This window comes from Carassius carassius, chromosome 48, assembly GCF_963082965.1.
Source record: "Carassius carassius chromosome 48, fCarCar2.1, whole genome shotgun sequence".
NCBI lineage: Eukaryota > Metazoa > Chordata > Actinopteri > Cypriniformes > Cyprinidae > Carassius > Carassius carassius.
In genome coordinates this window covers 5,271,253-5,292,910 of record NC_081802.1, presented here as the reverse complement: position 1 = coordinate 5,292,910, position 21,658 = coordinate 5,271,253, and the positions used below count along the sequence as shown (strand labels likewise).

General features: G+C 40.7%; 1 protein-coding gene across 1 annotated transcript in view; it reads right to left on the bottom strand.

Annotated features, from left to right (window-relative positions):
* Positions 1-3,336: 3,336 nt before the first annotated feature.
* LOC132131725 (BCL-6 corepressor-like) overlaps positions 3,337-21,658 on the bottom strand; it is a 53,172-nt gene continuing 34,850 nt past the window's right edge. Inside the window, exons 10-15 of the mRNA XM_059543817.1 lie at positions 19,966-20,049; positions 10,659-10,825; positions 9,968-10,113; positions 7,910-7,987; positions 6,857-7,007; positions 3,337-4,707 (exon numbers count right to left, since the gene is read on the bottom strand). Coding sequence (XP_059399800.1) covers positions 4,413-4,707; positions 6,857-7,007; positions 7,910-7,987; positions 9,968-10,113; positions 10,659-10,825; positions 19,966-20,049 — 921 coding nt within the window. The 3' untranslated portion in view covers positions 3,337-4,412. The remainder of the gene's footprint in view (positions 4,708-6,856; positions 7,008-7,909; positions 7,988-9,967; positions 10,114-10,658; positions 10,826-19,965; positions 20,050-21,658) is intronic.

Sequence of the window (21,658 nt, the reverse complement as noted above, 5' to 3'; positions counted from 1 at the left end):
TAATAATATATATTTAAAGTCTAATACAATCAAATATATAACAATCACCATTAGTAATGATTAAATTATAATATCTGGGTTTAAAATCGTTTAATGTCAAAACAGGGCAAATAAAGCATCTTGCGTCAGTGTTGACAAGGTGTGAGGCGCACGCATCTGTCTCTGTCTGCGCGCTCTGATGGTCGAGGCCCGTCAATGTCACAGCTCTGACTAATAGATAAAGAGCAGATTAACGGTCCAAACACGGAACCCGGGGAAGGGGGTGGTGTAATTACCAAGCCTAATGTCATTTAATTGTTTTTTAATTAGATGGCCACATTTCTTCCCTGCAGTACAGCTTCCACTGCGCTCGGTCGTATGTGGCTCTGTCAGCAGTCCTCAATTGAGCTACATTTGACACACCAGAGAGCCAGAAATGGACAATAAGTGAGTGGAATGTCATCTGAGCCATTTCTATTTCCATATTTATTTACAAGCACAACGTTTATCAATTCTCATAAGAGTCAAATAAAATCCTTTTAAGCGCCAGCCTGTTTCTCTTTTGTGATCATCTTAATATTTTACATTTACTATAATATTCTTATTTTTTTAATATTAGTATATTTTTAAGACGTAACTATTGCTACATTTATAAAACATCATTGAATTAACGTTTTTAGAAAGCTGTTTTTATAAAGTTTTTGTTTACGGATCAAAAGAAGAATGTCCTGCTGCACAAACTGTACACTTCAGTGGTAAGAAATGACCGTACTGCTATCCTACTTTAAGTTAAGTAATATTTTATTCTTTATTTACAGTAGTCAACATTTGAAGTGGATCAAAACCTTTCATCAAAGTTGAAAACCAAAACAATACCCATTCTTGTCTTAGGACAACTTTGATGAACTTTTTTGATCCACTTCAAATGTTGACTTCTGTGTGTGTGTGTATATATATATATATATATATATATATATATGAATAAATTTAATGTTTTATAAACCATACATGGTGCTGAAGAAATTTAAAATCTGTGTACGCTCTAATGGACAGATTTATTCTTAAACATGATAGTTGATGTGCTCAGTTAATTTCCATGCCGCTTATACTACACTGGGTCTTGAGTGTGCTGGATGATTACTGAAGTACAGAGGGGTGATCATATCGGAGTAAAGAGGATAGGGGATCATTATAATACCATTAAGGGAATGTTAAAATAACGTTATAAAAACCTAAAACTAACGTTCTATTTCCGTTAAGAAAACCTTCCTGTCGAACCAAAAACAAAACTTAAACTAACATTCTGGGAATGTTAAAATAATGTTAGGGGGACATTGGAATAATGTTATTCTAACATTAAAAAAACGTTACGCTAATGTTAGAATAACCTTGGGGAACATTAGAATAACATTCTACCAGAGGTGGGTAGAGTACCCAAAAACTGTACTCAAGTAAAAGTAAAAGTACTTCTAGAAATATTTACTCAAGTAAAAGTAAAAGTACTAGTCTTGAATAGTTACTTGAGTAAGAGTAAAAGAGTATCGGATAAAAAATCTACTCAAGTAGTTAGTTACTAGTTACTTTGGGTCATATATACTGAGCCTATTTTTATTTAGATATATAGATAAAATGTATGTAATGTATGTGTGCGTGTATAAATGTATATATTTCATCAGCCTTTACTCCAATTTATGTAATTTATTATAAAACCCTGTCTGTTTACTTAAGTAACAGATATAGGTGTCATGCCATAACATATTTTTAATACGAATGACTTTATATTAAATGTGAATTTAACATTGAAAGTTAATGTGATATAAATATTACTACTAATCTTTCATTGTTCAGAAAGAGAGCAAATAACATTTACATTATTAAAGATAATTTTCACAGACAGTCTAGATTTCAATCACTCTCAGAAACTCCCATTAAAATCACTGAAACTGTTAACACTGTGAAATCAATATCTTAATTAAAGATTCGTACACACATCTGCACTTTGTTGTTTCTGACGAGAGAATTCGCCAGAAAGAGGTCTCCAGTCAGTGAGCGAGTGAAGGAAGCACAGGCATTTCAGCGATGACTCATCTGAACGCCTCTGATTGGCAAATGCTTTAATAAGCTCAAAAGAATCATGTGTGATTTGTTATAATGCGCAGCGCTGTATAAACGCATCTATCTCTGGCTAGCGCCAGCAAGCAATCACAGATCTGAATTCAGCAGCTGATAATATGACTCGCTGAACGTACTTGCACCAGTGTGATTGTATTAACATTAATAAAATCTTAATCGGCTATTTTTTGTCTTTTGGAAGCTGCATTCAACTTGACTCCCCTCTGTTATAAGCCACACACGTACAACAAACTAATGTCACAGTGGTATCGTGTACTGTAATCGAATGTAGCCCAAGTTATTACCTGTTAAACAGTAGACAGCTCACGCGGTGTTCATCTAATAAGGATCTCCATCGCTAGCAAATAATAACCTTTGCAGATTTCAATTCAGTGCAGTTCCAGCCACGTTTTCAACGCTCTTTCTGTTCTTAAACGTTACAACTCCGAGTGAACCACTTCAGACGCTCAGCGCGTGCGGCAGGGAACTGAACGACTCATTCAAACTGATTCATGAACCAATTCACTCGTTTGCCAATTGGTTTGATCAAGCCTTTGAACAGAATTGACTCAAAAGAATGAATCATTCGCGAATGGGCATCGCTCATTGCCCAGAGAAAAGTAGACGGCGCGTTTGGAATAAACTGAAGCTTTATAACATTTATTGCATTAAGATAAAGTAACGAGAGGAGCGTCGCCCACAGTAACGAAGTAAAAGCACAGATTTTCCCCCAAAAATTTACTCAAGTAAGAGTATAAAGTACCCATCTTTAAATATACTCCGAAAAGTATTCGTTACCCCGTAAAAATTACTCAAGTAAATGTAACGAAGTAAATGTAACTCGTTACTACCCACCTCTGCATTCTACAAACCAGAAACTAACGTTCTATTTCCGTAAAGAAGACTTTCCTGACTAACCAAAAAAAGAACATTCTGGGAACGTTAGTTTTTGGGAATCAAGAATTGTTAGTAGGGTAGTAGAAAGTCGCTATGGAATTCAGAACTTAATCTCCAAACATAGTGATAAACACGTACGTTTAATAATCTATTTGTGCATGAATTAATCAGAGCAGCACTATGCTCAATTTGGTTTAACAACATGAAATTATTGAACATATTTCAGTGTGAAACAAATTTTTATCTCAAGTTTTATCAATGGTTTTGAAATAACATGCACAACCAGACCAAAAAGTAAATATGATACATTTTTGATGTAATGTCGACTAATATAAGAAGACCACAAGATATACACAATATTTTATTGCCACTTATTTAAAGGAACTTTTTTTGGTAAAATATAAATACAAATGATAGGTATGTAATTACAAAGTCCGAACACTTCTCCAAAAAACAATAACACACGTCAGAAACAAGTTACTGAAATAGTCAACCCATTATTTACAAGTTCAAGCATGTCTTTGCCTAACAAAGCGTCAAATTAGTATTTTACAATTACTTTAATATTTTACAAAGAAAAGCCACATTAAAATATCTTAATTTCTACTCATAAATAAGTGACTTAGTCAAAGCAACAGCTTGCATACAGGGTATGAAACAGCTTTGTAGATTAGAGTTTAACACGGGAGAGCGAAAAATCCCACACTGGTTACTGGTCAACACCATAAAAACTTCTACTCCAGGCGAGGAAAATCGCGGATGTAGTGCGCTAATTTACTCTTTACGAACCGAAGGGGCTTACAGCCTCAGTAAATCCTCTTACGTTGACATTACGTTTAAAACCCCAATTCAGCCCAATTATGTATTTACAACATCGTAACTCCAATTATAAAATAAAGACCTGACTAAACAAGACAAAAAAGGCAGCGCATATATATATTTATTTATATTTATATATATATATATATATATATATATATTTATATCTATATATAATACACACAAATAAAATACAGTGACTGTATATATATATATATATCCTATTTAGAAAACATCTCTTTTAAATGAAAGAGTTCTTCGTTGTGAGCATAGCTTCATATCTCAGAGTTAGCCAGAGATATTGGTCCAAATCTTAGGTCCATTCTCTTTCTTTATCTGCAGAATGTGCACCATGTACAGGTTTGCATCGTCACCAGGAGAATTAGTATGCGAAAAGAGCGCAAGAGATGTTCCGAAACCTTCTTGAAGCCAAATAGAAAGATCAGCTGCACTGGGATCCAATTTCGCCTTTGGCTACCAGTCCAGAAGTTCCTTGAAATGTCAAGAACTGCCTCAGAATATCCTTTTCCTTTGCTTCTAGTTGTCCATGGGTCTCCAAGGGTCTGTCCGAGAGTCAGTATGAGTGTGCGTGCATGTGCAGAAGCTCACAAGCGAGGCCTGGATACTGGCTCCCAGCGGTCGTCCAAGCATTCGAGGGACGACCCCAGCAGCGCCACCAGGTCGGCACTGATTTCCACCAGATCCAAGAGTTCCTTGCTGTCAGGCATAAATCCCTCGAGCTCTTCCGGACAGGAGAACAGCTGACTCAGAGAAGCCTGCTTGTAGAATTCTGCCTCGGCTATAGTCACTACTTCAATGTGCGTAAACGTAGCGCGGAACGTTCTAGCAGACATCTTCAAGCGCTTGAGGACGTCTGAGAGCAGCAACCAGTTTCTAGGTCTGAGAAAAAAAAGAGCGAGAGAAAGATTAATTGGCTGAAAAATAGAGCAAAATTTTCATGCTAGCATCGTTGCGTCAAGTTAATGCCACTATGCTATATAAAAAACAGGTTATCAAGGCTTAGTTTTATTCATATCATACTAAAAATAAGATGCTTAAAGTTGGTGCAAATTTGCAGCGTCCACATGAACTGTTTCAGAACACATGCACAAAGTTAGAAACACCAAAACAAAAATATACATGCATATACACCGTGTTAAACACTCGACCCAGAACAAACAGGCATTCAGACAATTATACAAAATCACACAAGGATTCTTAAGGCCTTCACTCGTCCAGGAACACAATAGGCTACACACACGCACAAAGACCATAGACTGAGCCTGTCAGACGCGCGCACACACATACACAGCGGGGAAAGCAGTAACAGGCAGTGCTCAATCGATGGCACTTGAGGCGGTCTGTGGCTCTCGCGGAGTGTGGAACGCTGAATGGAGTGGGAGAGGGAAAGGGAGAGAGAGAGAGAAGGAGAGAGGGCGAGCGAGAGGGGGGAGGAAATGTGAGGAGAGCAGAAAGCCATTAATACTGCATCAGGCAGCCACGCCGAGCGAAAGAGAGCGAGAGGGAGAGCGAGCGAATGAGGGCGAATGAGAACGGGGGAGGGGAAGGCCAGAGACAAGCGCAGACTGAAGATTATACACAACAGTGAGCGCGGCAGCTGAGCCTGGGAGCGAGACAGCAAGCGGGCGAGCGAGGGAGGGGTGGCGAGAGAGCGGAGCACGGTGACGGCAGAGAAAGAGCCTGTGTGGGAGGTAATTAGCTGCGTCTGTTTAGCAGCGTGTCACTAGACTGTCTCTCTCGTGCATGCTTTCGCTGTCCTCGCTCTGTTTACGTGCAACGGGCCTCAAGTCTTCGCTAACACTAAACTAACGTCTTCCCTGGCTGTCAGTCTACATCAAGGTTCCTCAAATCTTGTCCTGGAGGCTCCAACCTTGATCCAACTCACCTACCTGTGATTTTCTAATTATCCTGAAGACACTGATTAGCCTGCTCAGGTGTGTTTGTTTAGGGTTAGAGCTAAACTCTGCAGGAAAGTGGATCTCGTGGCCCAGATTTGAGGATCCCTGGTCTGCACACTCCGTAGCCGTGCAGTTCTTAAGTAAAACACCTGTCATGTAGGTCAAACTCATGTCAACTATTATGTAAACTAACAACTGTCTAGTCACGATCAAATTATGACTCAATCCGATGAATTCTAAGAGTCAATGAAATTGGCTTTGCACAGACGCATTTAGAGTATTGGGGGCCCTAAACAAGCATTCCCGGTGGAGGACCCCTCAGTAGAAATCGCGTTCCTTTACCCTTGGTAGAAATTTTGTTCTGGAGGTTGGAGGGGGGGCCCTTGGTAAAAATTTACATTCCTTCCCCCTCCATAGAAATAGCATTCCAAGGTAATTACATGGTTTGCATGGTGCCTAAACACACTACTGGCTTTGCTCATTAAATGAACATCTAGAAACATTGCAAACAACAAGCAATGTCCTGGTAGCCAACAACTGCCATCTCTACATATGAATTTCATAATTGCGACAATTTGTTTAGATTAGAACTAAATATCTGTGAATATGTGCAGTTCTCTAATAATGATCAGAATTTCGTCAAATGATTATCAATGTCCTATTTGGAAATGGAAGCTCTATGGCTACATTCGGCAATTATGACAATCAGTTGACATACAAATAAAAGCACAGCTCTAGCACAATCCACTATCCTACAATGACAACCTAACTTTTAACAATAATTACCAGCGCCTTTCTTGGGGTCAATTTTTTATGAAATTTGTTCAGATCAGAATAAAATGCCTTAGTGCAATCAACAATCATCCAATAACAACTAAACTTATTCGTGAACAATTACCAAATTCTGGGCACAATCAGCAATTTAATGATTAAAATTCCCAATTATGAAAATTCCACTAGGATCAAAAAATTGAAGATGTAAAAAAAGAAATAATAAAAATCACTTGGTGACAAATGGTTGCAAACATCCTGCTTGTAACCAACATGCAACATGCAAAAAATACAGTTTTTGCAAAAATAAAAGCAGTTACAGACATAGGTCAGTCAAAAAAGAAGTTCTATGCTCTTACCCCTGTGAGAGAGAAACCTGGATGTTGTAGCATGGCAGCAGCGGTCGGTCAGAGAATTCAAACTCGAAAACTTCTCTCTGTTCATCCTCGTCTTCACCGGGTCCAGGCGGGTTGGCTAGGATGTCATAACCAGACGAGTCATCGGCAGGCTCTATTAGTCAGACAGACAGATATCGATTAGAAATGAGAGACGAGGTGTGAATTATGGAATCACACACACACTCTGAGAGCTTATGGATTCTGCTCCCATGATATCCCTTCAAAGTCCTCTCCCGCCCTCCCTTTCCCTGTCGGATTCACGCCAAGACATGTTTTCGTGGTGCTGCTCTCACATCGCTCTCTGAACGCACTCTCCTATTTGCACTCTCTTCCATTAAGCGGCACTGCGGGAAGAGCTGTGTGTGAAGCCACTTCATTCGTTGGTCCACGCTAGCGGCACAGCGTACGCCTCGGAGCAAAACAGGCCGCTCTACCTCTTTCTGTTACGCTTTGAGTTTTTCCAAGGCAGCGCAAAGCTCCCAAAAATAGCCGCACAGCTCCCTTCCACACCTCCCCTTCTCTCTCGGCTTTGTTATTCCAGGAATCCAAGGGAAAATGTGCAGTAGCTGTGGGTTTGTTTTCAGCCAGCTGGAGACGGGCCTGCTCACACACACACACACACTCACACACACACCGAGCGATCTGCTAATATATGGCAGCCAGGGGAACTCTCGCTACGCAGCTAGAATTCATTTAAAAAAAGAGCAATAAAGAAATGCTGCCATCAATTTTGGCCCCCATGGTGCGGACCCCACCACCCAGCGAATGGGGGATTTTTATATCAATTCTTTAAGCGAACATCAGAGAGCTAGAAGCACACATGGATGCTATTTTTTCTATTCTAGATCAATGAGCGTCTACAAACATTGATGATTCACACTGATTATAGTTTACCTTTAGGTGTTTATCCAACTGGCTGTCTGTTTGCATGATGTTTTTTGTGTCCGTTACTGTGTGTGTTGTGCGTTTCTGTAAATATGTGTGTGTGTGTTTGAGTGTGAAAGTGGTACTCACCACACACTGCGCTGCCGTAAAACTCCCAGTACACGCAGGGGTCATCGTCCACTCTGCCCTGCAGATCGGCAAAGTAATCTAGAATAAGAAAGAGAAATGAAACCATTAGTGATGTAAGCAGGAGGCAACTAGAGATGCACTGACAGAACTTTTGGCAGATACTGATTTTACACCCTATAAACTAGCAAAGAAAAAACATCTAAACTTCCAGCTAGTTTTAGCATAATATCATGCTAATCATTAATAAATCCATTATAAAAACGAATAATAATAAACAAAAGTTACTTAAAATAAATACAATTAATTGATGCCGATATGATGACCGATATATTGTGCAAATGCTAAACAGACCGCATTCACCAAGTGACAATTAGAAGATTGTCTTCTACAGACAGCAGAGGCTCTGACGCTCTGCAAACATTATGTGGTTGCGTGCTCAGATGCCCCTTTCTGCTGCGAAGCACAGCCAGCAGCGACGGGAGCCACGTTTGCCAGCGCAGCCATTAACAATTCCTCACAGAGAGAAAGAGAGAGAGAAACAGAGCGGGAGACAGAGAGAGAGACAGAGAGAGAGAGAGAGAGAGCGGGAGACAGAGAGAGAGAGGGCGGTTGATTAGAAGGCTCCCACAGAGGGAAAACAAACTTGGGGAGGGTCTTTAAATCAGCGCAGAAGACAGCAGAACGGGACAAGACCGCTGATTCACACACACACACACACACACAATATGCTGCCCTGCACTTCTAGGCCGAGCTCTTTCCTGTCTCACAAACTCATGCATAATCTAACACGCATGCAGCCAGTGTGAACCTCCAACATGTGACTGAGCTGCCCTTTAACTGGCAGCCCTGAAGCTAATTCACACACACACACACACACACATACGTGTTAAGACGGCTTTGGAGGTGAAGAACTTGCGACTGCCGTCAAGAACAAATGCTGGCTGTGTACAAATTGTTTTGCGATGCCCTCTAGTTCAGCTTGAAACTTTAAGACCATTAATCAAGCCGTACCCTCAAAAAACACGACTACTGTCGCTGAAAGAGAGAGAGAGAGTTTTTTCTTCGGACCGTTATGGCGAAGCTGTGCTCAGGCAAGAGGGGTCAGTGTTAACACAAACACAGGAAAGGCCTTCTCGGTAAATGCCACGTCTCCTGTGATGCCATCTTCACATGCACCTGGAGCACAGCTTGTCTTTTCCATGTGAACGTCTAACCTTGAGCATTAAAACTTTACTTTTGCACACAATGGGTGGCAAACAGCACAATGACAAGGTCAATGCTCTGCTAACGATAAACGGTAATTGTATAAACAACTCTTGAAAGAATATTTTGGGGTATTTTCAACAAAAATCTGCATTAAACCAATCTGTCAAGAAAATGTCAATCAGTCTTTGGTCTGGCAAACATTATGGTTTAGCATTACATTGCACAGTTTTAAAAGCAAAACGTGAAGCAATTCTAAGGTTTTTTATCTTGAAATATCAGTTTCAAAATCATTCTGATGGCAGGGCTGCTCCGATCACGATAGGCTGATCGTTATGCGCATCTCGTCAGTAAAGCCGGTTCTCTAATCAGTGGTAAATTCCATCAGGTGGTGATTTCACATAGAGCAGCTGTTACTTCACGGAGCTGTTGTTAACTGACTAGCTGCGCGAATAAATGCTGAACGTGGATTTGCGCAGCTAGTCAGTTAACAATGGCTCCGTCAAAATTATGTCAAAAGTTTCTAAAACCATAAAAACAATAGCCCATTTTAGCTCGGATGGCTCCAGATAAGGCTCAGATTACCATTTCAATAACACAACCCAACTTTTCCAAATATTGTTGTCTGACAAACCCATACACTGTTCAAAACAGACATGCTGCACCAGACCAAATAGAGACGCACACGGATGAACACACACACATAATCTCCTTTCAGGGAAAGCTGATTTGACGGAGCTAAAGGCTTCTCCTACGCTCCAGCTGTTGCTTAGTAACCAGATAGCCAAGCGGAGCCGAACCTTCGTAAAGAAATTCTGGGAATAGAGGTGGAAGAGAGGTACATGGCTCTCTTACCAGAGAGAAAACACTCCATTATGTCACTGTGGGTCATCTTCAGCAAACCGCGGCCTGAGTAGGTGGCTAAGGTTGGATCGGCACCGTATGACAACAACTGTCGTACCACGTCAAGATGATCGTTTTCCACAGCATCATGGAGAGGCCTGTTGGCATAGAGACCAGATCATTTACTTCGCAAAAAGTAAAACAACAACATTTATAATACAGTTTGAATTTAGTTTATCCATTTTAAATGTCACTTTCTTTGGTAATTGCGGGATTTTATTTTTGCTTAAACAGTTCAATTACTTCACTAGTCCCAAATTACCTTAATTTTATCTGCTGGCATTGCCCAATAAAACAGTCATTAAAACCTGTCACCGTCATTCATCTTTCCGACAGGAGTCGGAAATGAAATTGGATTTTTAAGTGTATAGCGAAGACAGGGATCTCACACGCCTAATCTGCTCTTCTAGCGGTAATTATCCGAGCTAAGATTCTCGGCCTCTTCTGTTGTTGTAAAGCCATTATTACCAAACATATAATTACTGACACTGAGTGTGCATGCGTCAGCACGTGTAATAATCTGCGCCTCAGTGGAACGCACATACTCTCAAACACAGTATGACGAAAGCACAGGAAGTCACACAAATTAGTACTGCATGTAACGCTTTGCTATTTAGGTGATACCATGAATGCATGTGTTTACCTGGTGCCGTCCTGCGCACTGCAGTTGATGTCAGCCCCGTGCTCCAGTAAGTGCTGTACGATGGAGAGCCAGCCGCGGGAACAGGCCTCGTGAAGCGCGCAGTAACCCGCATTATCCCGATGATTCACGTCACACACTTTATTCTCCAGACAGTACAAAACCACCTCCTACAGCAAGCGCGAGAGAGACAGAAGACGAGCGGTTACTATGGTGCAGCAAGGACTGAAATTCATTAAACACCATTAAAGAGCACAGAGAAAGAGAGAGAGAGAGAGAGAGATGGGCAGAGGGTAGACAGACAGTTCCGCCCAGAGCTGATAATTGATGTGTGAGGTATCAGGGGCTTTACAGACGAATCCTGCCCCAAGCCTGCTGTTCAATTTCTATACGAGACGCCCGAGACAGCAATGTGTGTGTGAGTCTACAAGCAGCAGCAGAGTAGGAGCGACTTGAAAAGTGGGGGAAATGTGAGCGATGTTACACTGTGCAAAACCAGCTGCCATGATTGTATTGGACACAAGTTTTCCATATTTTCACACCTGTAAGATATTTTGGAGCCTAGATATGTTCAGAGGTCTCACCAGAGATCCTTTGAACATCAACCCAAGCCAAAAGAACCCAACAAAATGTTAAGAATGTTCCTATGCGGTTGCTAGGGTGTTCTGAGCGGCCATTAGAATGTTTCAATGTGGTTGCTTGAAGAATGATTTTAAATAATAAAATTCTAGGTTATTTTGAATTGTGTCAGCCCAGAACACGCTAGCAACCACAAATGCAAACAACCACTCAGGACACCCTAGCAACAACACAGCAACATGCCAGTAATCGCTTAGAATGTTGCTATGTGGTTGTTAGAGTGTTCTGTGCTGGAACAATTCAAAAGAACATAGAATTCTATGATGTGGGAACATCGTTAAATTCTGCCAATTTTATCGCCCATCGGGCAAAAAATGTAAGTCTGATCACTTAGAAAAAGAATACCGTAGCTTAACTGAGATTTGGCATAATAGCAGTTGATACACAGATAAACCTATCAATGTGTATCGTCCCATTCGCACTTCCTGCCGTTTGCGTACACTGATTATGAACAATGTCTGGAAGAGGCCGGAATTACAGAGAGCCCTTGCAGATTTAATTGGAGAGTTCTTCTGGAAGCTTGGGTTAAAAGGAACTCCCACATCCATCACTGCGAGCCGATTCCTCATGCACGGCGGCAACAAAAACAAGCGCGCGCACACAGATGGGCTGGAGAAGGGAGGGCCGGTGTCCGCTCAGTGCTCAGATGAATGAGGACATTAGGATTCAGGAGGCGTAGCACTCGCACTTCAACCCTGGCAGTGTCTCAGAGAGCGTGTTCAACCCCTCCCCTGATGGAGTCACACAGTGGTACGACCTGCCCCACGCTGCTGCCAGCAGCTCTGCCTCGCGCTTCCCGCCGGCTCCGTATCTAGGATACGGCATGCCGGCGGCACGATTGAAAAAAACCCCAAGCCGTTAGCAGGGGCGCCGAGCCGTTAACGAGCCCAAGTGGGAAACTCTTGCTCCAGTGCGGATGTTCGCTCCTGTCAGCCTGGAGAGGTGGACCAAAACACATGGAAGGTAAAACATACACACACACACCTACCACGCTCAATTACCGAAAGCTAGCTACAGTTCAAGGGAGAATTTCTGTATTTCCGTTTAAGTTTCCATCGCCTCATTCCCTTTCCAGTGAGGTCTCTCTCTCTCTCTCTATCTCCTGCTTCAGGGAGTTCCTCAGTAGGGATGTTTGCAGGCAGGAGAGCTAAGTGTTACATTAAACAGACAATAAAGCAGTGTTACACAGCCTAGCGAGAAAAAGATTTGTCGTGATTTTCTCCCCCGAACTGCTCTTTGCTGTAGCGTTTCCTCCCCCGCTGTCCCTTGCTAAAACGACTCCCAGCTAACAACTGCAATCAATGCATCATTCAAGACACTTAACCCCTTCACAACAGCAATCTCACAAAACAAGGCGCAGGCCGGCTCAAGACTAAACCCCACATGCAACTATTTTACCGCAACCTCAAAGCCTAGTCAACCCAACCTACATCATAAAAAAATAAAAGGGAAAGAACTACAGCTGGCTTAGGGAGATAGACACTCAGACAGGAAAAAGAAGGGGAAGCTTTACAAGTCAGACCTGACCTGAAACCAGTCTGGGTCACAGAGTCAAATTCTGATGCTGGCAGCCCCCATTAAAACCTGGGATTCAAGTTCAAATTGAAGTCTAGAATTTCAAGGGTTCAAGAAAAAACTTCATTAAGACTTCTGGAATTCAAATTACGGGGCAGTTGAGAAACCTTTCCAGAATGAGTGTTTATAAGAATTCCAGAATTCTAAGACAAGATAACTAAGAGTTCTAGAATTCAAAAAGGCATGTGCTCAATATTTGTGGAATTCACATGCAGTTGAGTCATAGAATTCTGATAAGAGTTCAAAAAGTACTTGAACTCAAAAAAAGTTGATAAAGAGCTCTAAAACAGATGCCAGAAGTACTCTGATGAAGTCCAATGTAGTCCATTCCAGTGGACCATTCCAGAATGGGTTTTATAAAGAGCTAAAGCTGCTATGAAGAGTTCTGAAGTTCTCAAGCAGTTTATAGAGTCCAAGAATTCCAAGAAATTCTGTAGAGATCCAAAATTATAAGACCTCTATTAGTTAATTCAGAGATTAATTCTAAAGCTTTATAAACTCTGAGACAGTTCAAAAACTGCTATAAAACTGAAACATTTCTTTTATTTTTTGAGACTAATGTGTAGCGGTTGCTTAATGATCCTCTGGCTGCGCACAGTGCTGACGAATGTTCTAATTTTACATGCAACTCAGGAAAAAAACAGACTTAAGACTGAACAGACGTCATGTTGCATTGTAAAGTGAGCGGCTGGGGAGAAAAACAGACAAAAAAATTACAAAAGAAAGAAATAGCAGGATATGCGAGGGGACAGAGGGATTACACCTAAATAATAGGCAACACAATTCTGAATATCTGTCAAAGAACTTTGGCAAATCCAGTGGATAGTTCTTCCACAAAAAAGCAATAGATGCATTAATCCAGTATCTGAAAAAAAACTTCCCTTTTTTGTCAGAAGTTGTATGAAATCAGCCAATCAGTTCTGCACTTGCCAAATCAAGAAAATACATTCCAGTTTCATGTGCAATATGTATCAGGCAATCAATGAATGACTGTGAGATATAACTGCCATCGCTCTGAGAGTTAGATCTGTATCCTGCTATTTGCTCAGGCTTGGCAGACAGTGACAGAACACACACACAGGCCTCACTGACCCTCTGTTTATACACACACTTTCTGCTGGATACTAAATTGCAAACATTCACAAGTGAACACTATTGCTTTTAAAGGGGTAGTTCACCCTAAATAAATTGTCATAATTTATTGACTCTTATGTCATTCCAAACCTTCATGACTTTTGTGTTCCACAGAATTATGTACCTTTCTGTTTTTGACCAGTCAGTAAGGGTCCAGTGTGACACTGACAACTCTATTTACTTTCATTCTATGGGGGAAAATACACTGAGACGTTTATCTCGTATAACTTTTTCTCGGATGATGGCCGAGCTTTAATTTGGGAGTGAACTATGCCTTTAAATAGACTCAACCTCACCCTTTTCGCCTTTTTTCCCACCTCAACCTAACATTTTATATGCAAACTGCAAATAATCTGAGAGGGAATTTAGACCAGATTGAAGTCAATGGGGTTATTTCAGGTCACAGGCTTTTCTACGGTCGCCATCTAAGATCAGAATATTCGCTTGCAAGAAATTCTAAGTACGCGACCTTGAACGGACACAATCCGACCAGCGGACACACTCATGTAGTCAACTGTGGAAAACACGCAGGTTTTTCCACTTGCGCTCGGTTAATGTCTGAAATGCAAGCCAAAATGACTCAATCGCACACAGAGAACCGCTCGAAGGCGCGCGGGAGTTTCATCAATCCAAGAACGGTTTGTTTTGAAGGTGCGAGCCCATGAGAAAATGGAAACGAGAGCGCGCGCGCAAAACTACGTGCCGTTTGCATGTTTACTGCAGTTGTGCTGGGACCGAGATGGAGTGCCACGTTTAAGTGTGAACTCTCATTCTCTGGCGCTCTGAGTCACACACACACACACACACACACACACACATATAAACGGAGCAGCTGCCGCGGTCTGTGTTGAAAGCCACGGCCGCGCAGTCATGTCATATTTCCGAGCTCTGGCAGCGCGCGGAGCTGCTCGTGGCTTAACACACACACACAGAGAGGGAGAGCGCTGGCAGCTCAGTGCATTGCTCGCGGCTTATCTCTCTCTCACACACACACACAAACACACACACAGCAAGAGACCGGCTTCCTGTCTGAGGCAGAAGCGCGGGAGGGAAAAGGAGGGGGGACGGAACGAACGAGGACTAGAAAAACAAACCTATGTGGACTGACAGAAAAAATACTCGAGACGGAAGGTCTGTCCCCACCTGCTTAGGGCCGACGTGAGGGTCTAGAGAGGGAGGAGAACGAGCGATCCAAAACAGAGAGAGAGAGAGGGATGAGGAATACAGGTTGGGAAGGATTACAGTTTATCTCGCCTTCTCTGACACACACACAGCGCACGGATCTGCGCGCTCTGCCGCTCCTCCGCTGTATCTGTGGCGCACGCACAGCCCCGCGAGAACAGCCGCCTTTAACCGATGTCACCAAGCGCATTTATAAAGCCATTACAGCAGAATTAGACCCTGAGCGCCGGCGGGGAAAATCACAAAGCCCCGAGACTCGGCGGTAACGAGAACCCACGCTCGAGAAAATCCACCGCGAGCGGAACACTGACTGCAATCTGGAGGAAAAGCTCATTAGGGAGAGAAAAAAAAGCTGTTTAGCTATTAGTAAGAAAATAAATAAAATACAATTGTTTGGATGTCATTAAAATACAGTTCAGCTACACGTAAAACAGTTTAGATATAAGTAAAAATAGATCAGGCATCAGTTCACAGTAAAGGTCCTTTCACACTGGACGCGATTTTGACGCGCGAATAATTCGCGCGATGGTTTTATTTTTTGATCAGCTGTTTGTGTAATGAGTGCTTTCACACCGAACGCGAATGTGCTGAGGCGAAAAAACGACTTTTATTTTTTTCGCTTCGATGTCGATTTTTTTTACTTTTGAGGCGACAAAAAGGCTTCAGCCAATCACATACAAGGAAACAAAGGTGACGTCACAGCAAAAATGACGGATCTTCTGATTACTTGTGTGTGTGTTCTATGGGCTGATGTTTTTAAGAGGACAGCTCACCTTAAGCAGACTGCCAGACGCTGCTCCGGATCAATTGGTTCCCTGAAGTTTGTGGTTTGTCTCGTCAGATGCGGTGCCACTATCTGAAGGAGCTCCTCGAATTGTCCCACAGACATCCGAAAGTAAGTGCGGGACCGGCCATGATAAAGTTTTAGTTCCTGTACAAGATTGGCATACTCCCCTTCAGACTCTCTGTTCTTTAGGACTGGGTGCACCCAAAACCTTCTTTTCTGTCTTTTAAAGAAGATGAAAAGCTCGTCTTCACTGGATGATGATGTTGAAGTGTCCATTTTCTCAACTGTCAGCGCGAAAGTTTTGGAATGTTGAAGCTCTCTGAACGTCACAGACATCGCAAATTCGCGTCGCGGCTGATGTGAATGGTTTTGACGCGAACTATTCGCTTTTTCGTTTCGCTTTTTCGTTACGCATCCGGTGTGAAAGGGCCTTAATCTGTAAAAACATTTTTGTAAAAAATTTACAGGGAAAAACCGTAAACTGAATGTGTTGCATTTCACATTTTGTTTGAATTTGATGTTGTTGTTTTTTAATAACTGTTTCTTCCTATTTTTTTCTTATCTGTTACGTTTATTAGGGTTGTATGTTACATATAAAGTTGTTAAATTAATGTTTATTGACACTATGCACCTTCTATGTATCTTATTTAAAAGCTGATTGTGATGGGCTTTGTGTGACTTTCTCATCAACACCTGGATTTTGGTGGTTACCTGTGTGTTATAAAAGGTATAAAACAGAGTACTTTCAGTACTTCAGTAAGTTGGTATATTAACATTATATATTAAGGTAAAACCGTTAAACCTAAAACGGTGTTACCGTATTTTTTACAGTGTAATTCTGGCAACCACAGCTGCCTTTTTTTACCGTATATTTTACAGTGTATTAGCAAAGAGCAGTTTTAACTATTCGTACAGTTAAGCTATTTTTAAACAGTTTAGCTATAACTAAATATTTACTATAACTGAAAAATGTAGCTATTCGTAAAATATTTTAGCTAATAGACTAATATCAAAGCTAAACTATATGAATAACTAACTTAGGCTAACTGCATAAAACATGTTTATTTGGAAAATTTTGATATTAGTAAAAAAAAAAAAGGTTTAGATATTAACTTACGCTTAGTTTATCTACTAGTAAACAACAGTTTAGCTATTCATGCACACACAGTTTAGCTAGTTTTAAATTTTTTAGCTATTACACATAAAATTTACAAATGTGTCAATATGTACAGTTTTACAGCTATTTTAAAGCTATTAGTTATATGAGTGAGCTATTTGTAATATTTAGCTTATCATATGCAAGGTTTAGCTATTTATATAGGCTACACTTTAGCTAGGCCTATTCGTAAACAATTTAGAGACCAGTAGCATGTGTTTTAGTTCTCATAGTACACACAGTTGATCTGTTAGTAAAGAACAGTTTAGCTATTCCTGCACACATAGTTGAGCTATTTTTAAACAAGGTTTAGCTATTCATAAACTGTTTAGCTATATATAAATTGTGTTTAGCTACTAACAATATATATTTGTAAATGGTGTTGAACTATAAACAGTTAAAGAAGGTTTTAGAATTTAATCAGAAATGAGACTTTAACTCAGACAGCAAACGTACATCTACAAGGTATCTGTTAAAGATGGCTTCATCTGGAAGGCATCTGCTGTGTACAAACATCTCGAAGATGTCAGTTTTACCTACATTCTAAATCATAAACATCTTCGAGACATCTTCTAAACGTCTATTTGAAATCTGATAGGAAACGTCTTATAGTTGTATTGCAGATGAGCAAACAATCTAAAAAATACGTCTTGCAGACGTCAAATAGACATCTCCGTGATGTAGGCTACGTGTGCTATCAGGGGAATCAACAACAAAATCCACAAAATGCCAATTTTTCTTTTTCCTGTGAGAACTGTCAGCCTTTTTGTGGTTGGAAATGAAGAAAAAAACCACCCTCCATTTCCGTGGGCTGTTAATGGCGAGCATTAGATTGAGGGAAGAGAGTTCGGGAGGTGTGCGGAACGGGCGGCTAATGGCTTAAAACAGCGCGTGTTTAGCACCTTCAGCCGAATGATTAATTAACGTGGAGATTACGAAGAGCACTTGTCAGATCGCTGATTGGACCTTAATGGCAAAGAGCCATTTTGCCTGAGAGCAAAATTACTGACAGAGTCTAGCAACCGCAGCAGAATCAGACAGAGAGAGAGTGAGGAAGAGATGGATGGGGCTCTTTCACGCACACACACACACATAACGATAGGTTTCAATCAGCACACAAAGGCCAGTTTTGTCTGAGTCATAAAAAGGGAGGGAACAACCAAACACATGTGTAAATATCAGCATCGTAACGCAAGTGAGACGTCAGCGCCGGTGGAATGTAATGAAAGAGTGTGTGTGTTGCAGTAAAACTCTAAGCCTGAAAGCCAAAGGGAGGTGAAGAAACACAAACAAGCGAACAAGACACATTGGGGGAAGGGAACTACAAATGTGTGTGTGTGTGTGTGTGTGTGTGTGTGTGTGTGTGTCAAAGCATGCGGTGGTGATGGAACCGCCAGGCCACTTTAAGCACAAAGCATACAAAATACACAAACACAGCAAGGAATGGAGCACAATGGAATGCGAGAAAACAAGCCCACAGACACATGTGGATGCACGTTGTAGGCAGAATGAGGGAAATGCGGAAAATAGCAGATGGGCAAAACATTGGGGGAAAAGAATCTTAAGCATAAAACTAGCTTGATTCACAAAAGCGTGCTCTATTCTAAAACGGCACCACTGCCTCAATGTTAAAAAATGCTTCATAAAATGCAATGAGAAACTTTCCCTTTCAGTGGAATTGAAGGCACCGCTGTGGAGCGAGAATGGGGGGGGGGGGGGTTAGAAATCATGCGCTCGCAGCAGTAATCGCTCATTTCCTGTTCTCCGTGCCAGTCCTTTCAGACGCACTGCCGGAACTAATCCAGCTCCCCATTAATCTACACAAATTGGACACGGAACGCCACACCATTCCAGAACCCACGGAACCACTGTTTTCCAGAACTGCGGAATACCGTCGAATTCCAGAACAAAAAGGAATCTACTAAACAACGAGATCTGTGCAAGTTCTGTTGCATTGCACAAATGCTCAACAATGCAGACATATTTAACTCTGATGTTTAAAGGCAACATGAAATCTGAATTTGTTAAATAAAGTCGCTAGTCTTATCCATAATTTATCAGTGCATGTTTTTTCTAATGTAAATATAGTGTATATTTTCAATTTAAGAAAAAAAATTAATAGCATGTTATGCAGAAAAGAAGGTGCAAAATTTGTCGCAAGCATAATAAGAGTGCTGGAGCATTGTTAGAATGTTGCTAGAACGATGCCGAACTCCTTCACAAAATCTAATCAACCGAGTGATCCAATCAAATTTTAATAGGTATATAATTTAATAAGTATTCAGTTTTGTTCGTAAAGCATGCCATATTGGGAAAGATAAATGCGCTGCAAATGCAAGTTCATGTTGTCTTTAAAAATGCTTCAGTACTACAAAAACGGCAAACACTCGAGTGACATTTCTGTTAAACTCAGAAAAGACTGACTACAAGATCAGAGACAGAGTGCAAAGGGTTAAGGTTTTCCAGTTCAACAGAGAGAAAGAGCCAGGACGAGACAGAAAAAGTGCGAGGAACAGTGTGCCTGTGAAAGCACGGCAATAAATGCGAGCGAGAAAGCTTTGAGTGGGAGTGCAAAAGCCAAGAGGAGAAAGAGATGAGACGCCGCGTATGTGCGAGCGAGAGGCTGCATCGCAAGAGGGAGGGGAAAAAAAAGTGTGTGTGTGTGTGTGTGTGTGTGTGTATGCGCACGCCAAGCGATCGCTCTGTGCCTGTCAGGGGCTCTCACATGTCAGACTCAGTCTCACACAGAAATAATGAGATGCGAAGAGAGCAGAAGAGGGCAATCGGAGTCGTAGAGAGAGACAGTCGCGCACACACACGCGCAAATGCGCGCTTACCTCATATCCCAGCCGCGCAGCTCGCTGCAGTAGAGTCTCGCCTGCGTTTTTGTTGACGATGAGTCGGCGCGCTTCGGGCGGCATGTATGGAAAGCCAAATGGGTCAGAATACGCGTGCTTTTCAACGCCGTATTCATTTTAAAACGCCGTTTTCATAACGCCGCCAGGCGTTAAATAAGCGCCGTTACGTGATAAGTTAACGCCAGACGCCACCAGGCGTTAAAATAACGCCACACGCCGACCGACGTTAAGTTAACGCGACACGCCACTTAAGATGCAAATTTATTCGCTCATCTACATGGACACACCTCTCATGGCTACGAGGACTCTACGGCAAGTCAGAGCATCCAGTTTGCAAGAGCGCGAAGATGGCAAGAAGAGCCCTTACAATTGTACATATAGGGGATAAATGCCCCTGAATAAGCTTTTGTCTCATGAAGTCTCATGAAGTGAAAATGTGGAAATGATTTTATTCAACAGTTAAATTAATAAGGAAGTAATATTATTATTTTATTATTATATTATATTTTGAGTAGGATATCATTTCAATTTAATAAATAGTTGGCCATAGTTTTACAAAAATAGAAATTCTGTTTATTTACATTTACTCAACCCAATGTTGTTTCAAACCTTATGTCTTTATTGCGTTTGAGGAACATAGGAAGATATTTTGAAGAATGCTGATAACCAAACTGTTTTAGTCTGTAAATATATGTTGATTCAGATGCAACTTCTGAAACAAAGCATAGCATGTGTAAACCTAAATTAAATATACATTTTTAAAGCTACATTTTGATTCTGTTTTCTCATTCTTTGCTTTTCTCATTTAACACAATTTGGCTATATGATAAAATATCTTTTGAGGGTACTTTTTCTTCCTTTTTAAAACATAATAACATATGATAAACTGAAATCATACTCAAAAGTAGATACCTGAATTTTTACAATAAAGCACTTACACACACACACACACGTCTGGTCAGCTATCCTTGTGGGGACTCTCCATAGGTGTAATGGTTTTTATACTGTACAGACCGTATTTTCTATCGCCCTACACCAACCCTACCCCTAAACCTAACCCTCACAGGAAACTTTCTGCATTTTTAGGTCAATTTAGGTCCCCTCCGTGACACGAGTCCCCATGAGTCTGTGTGTATTCAGGTTTAAGTCCCCACCAGAATAGAAAAACAAATACACACACACACACACACACACATATATATATATATATATACATATATACATATAATGAATATTGTTATTACATGACACAAATGAGTGTAAATTTGGAAATTATTACAACAGTTAAATAATAAATTTCTTGTAATATATTCCAAAATATATTTATAATCTGTGTTGGAATATATATATATATATATATATATATATATATATATATATATATATATATATATATATATATATAATGACCTTTTGGATGTATTTCATTATAAATCTCTTTGTAATCTATAATAACATTACATTTATTTCATATTTCTATATGTCCTTCTTGAATATTAAGCAATTTTGGCCACATTATAAATACTTTGTGAAATTGCACATGCTAAAATATAAGCATTATTAATGTGTTTAATAAAAACATAAACATTAATTAGTGAAAAGAAAGAATTATTTAATAAACAATTAGAATGATTAGTACTTGTCTCTCATTGGACTGATTAGCCTATCTCTC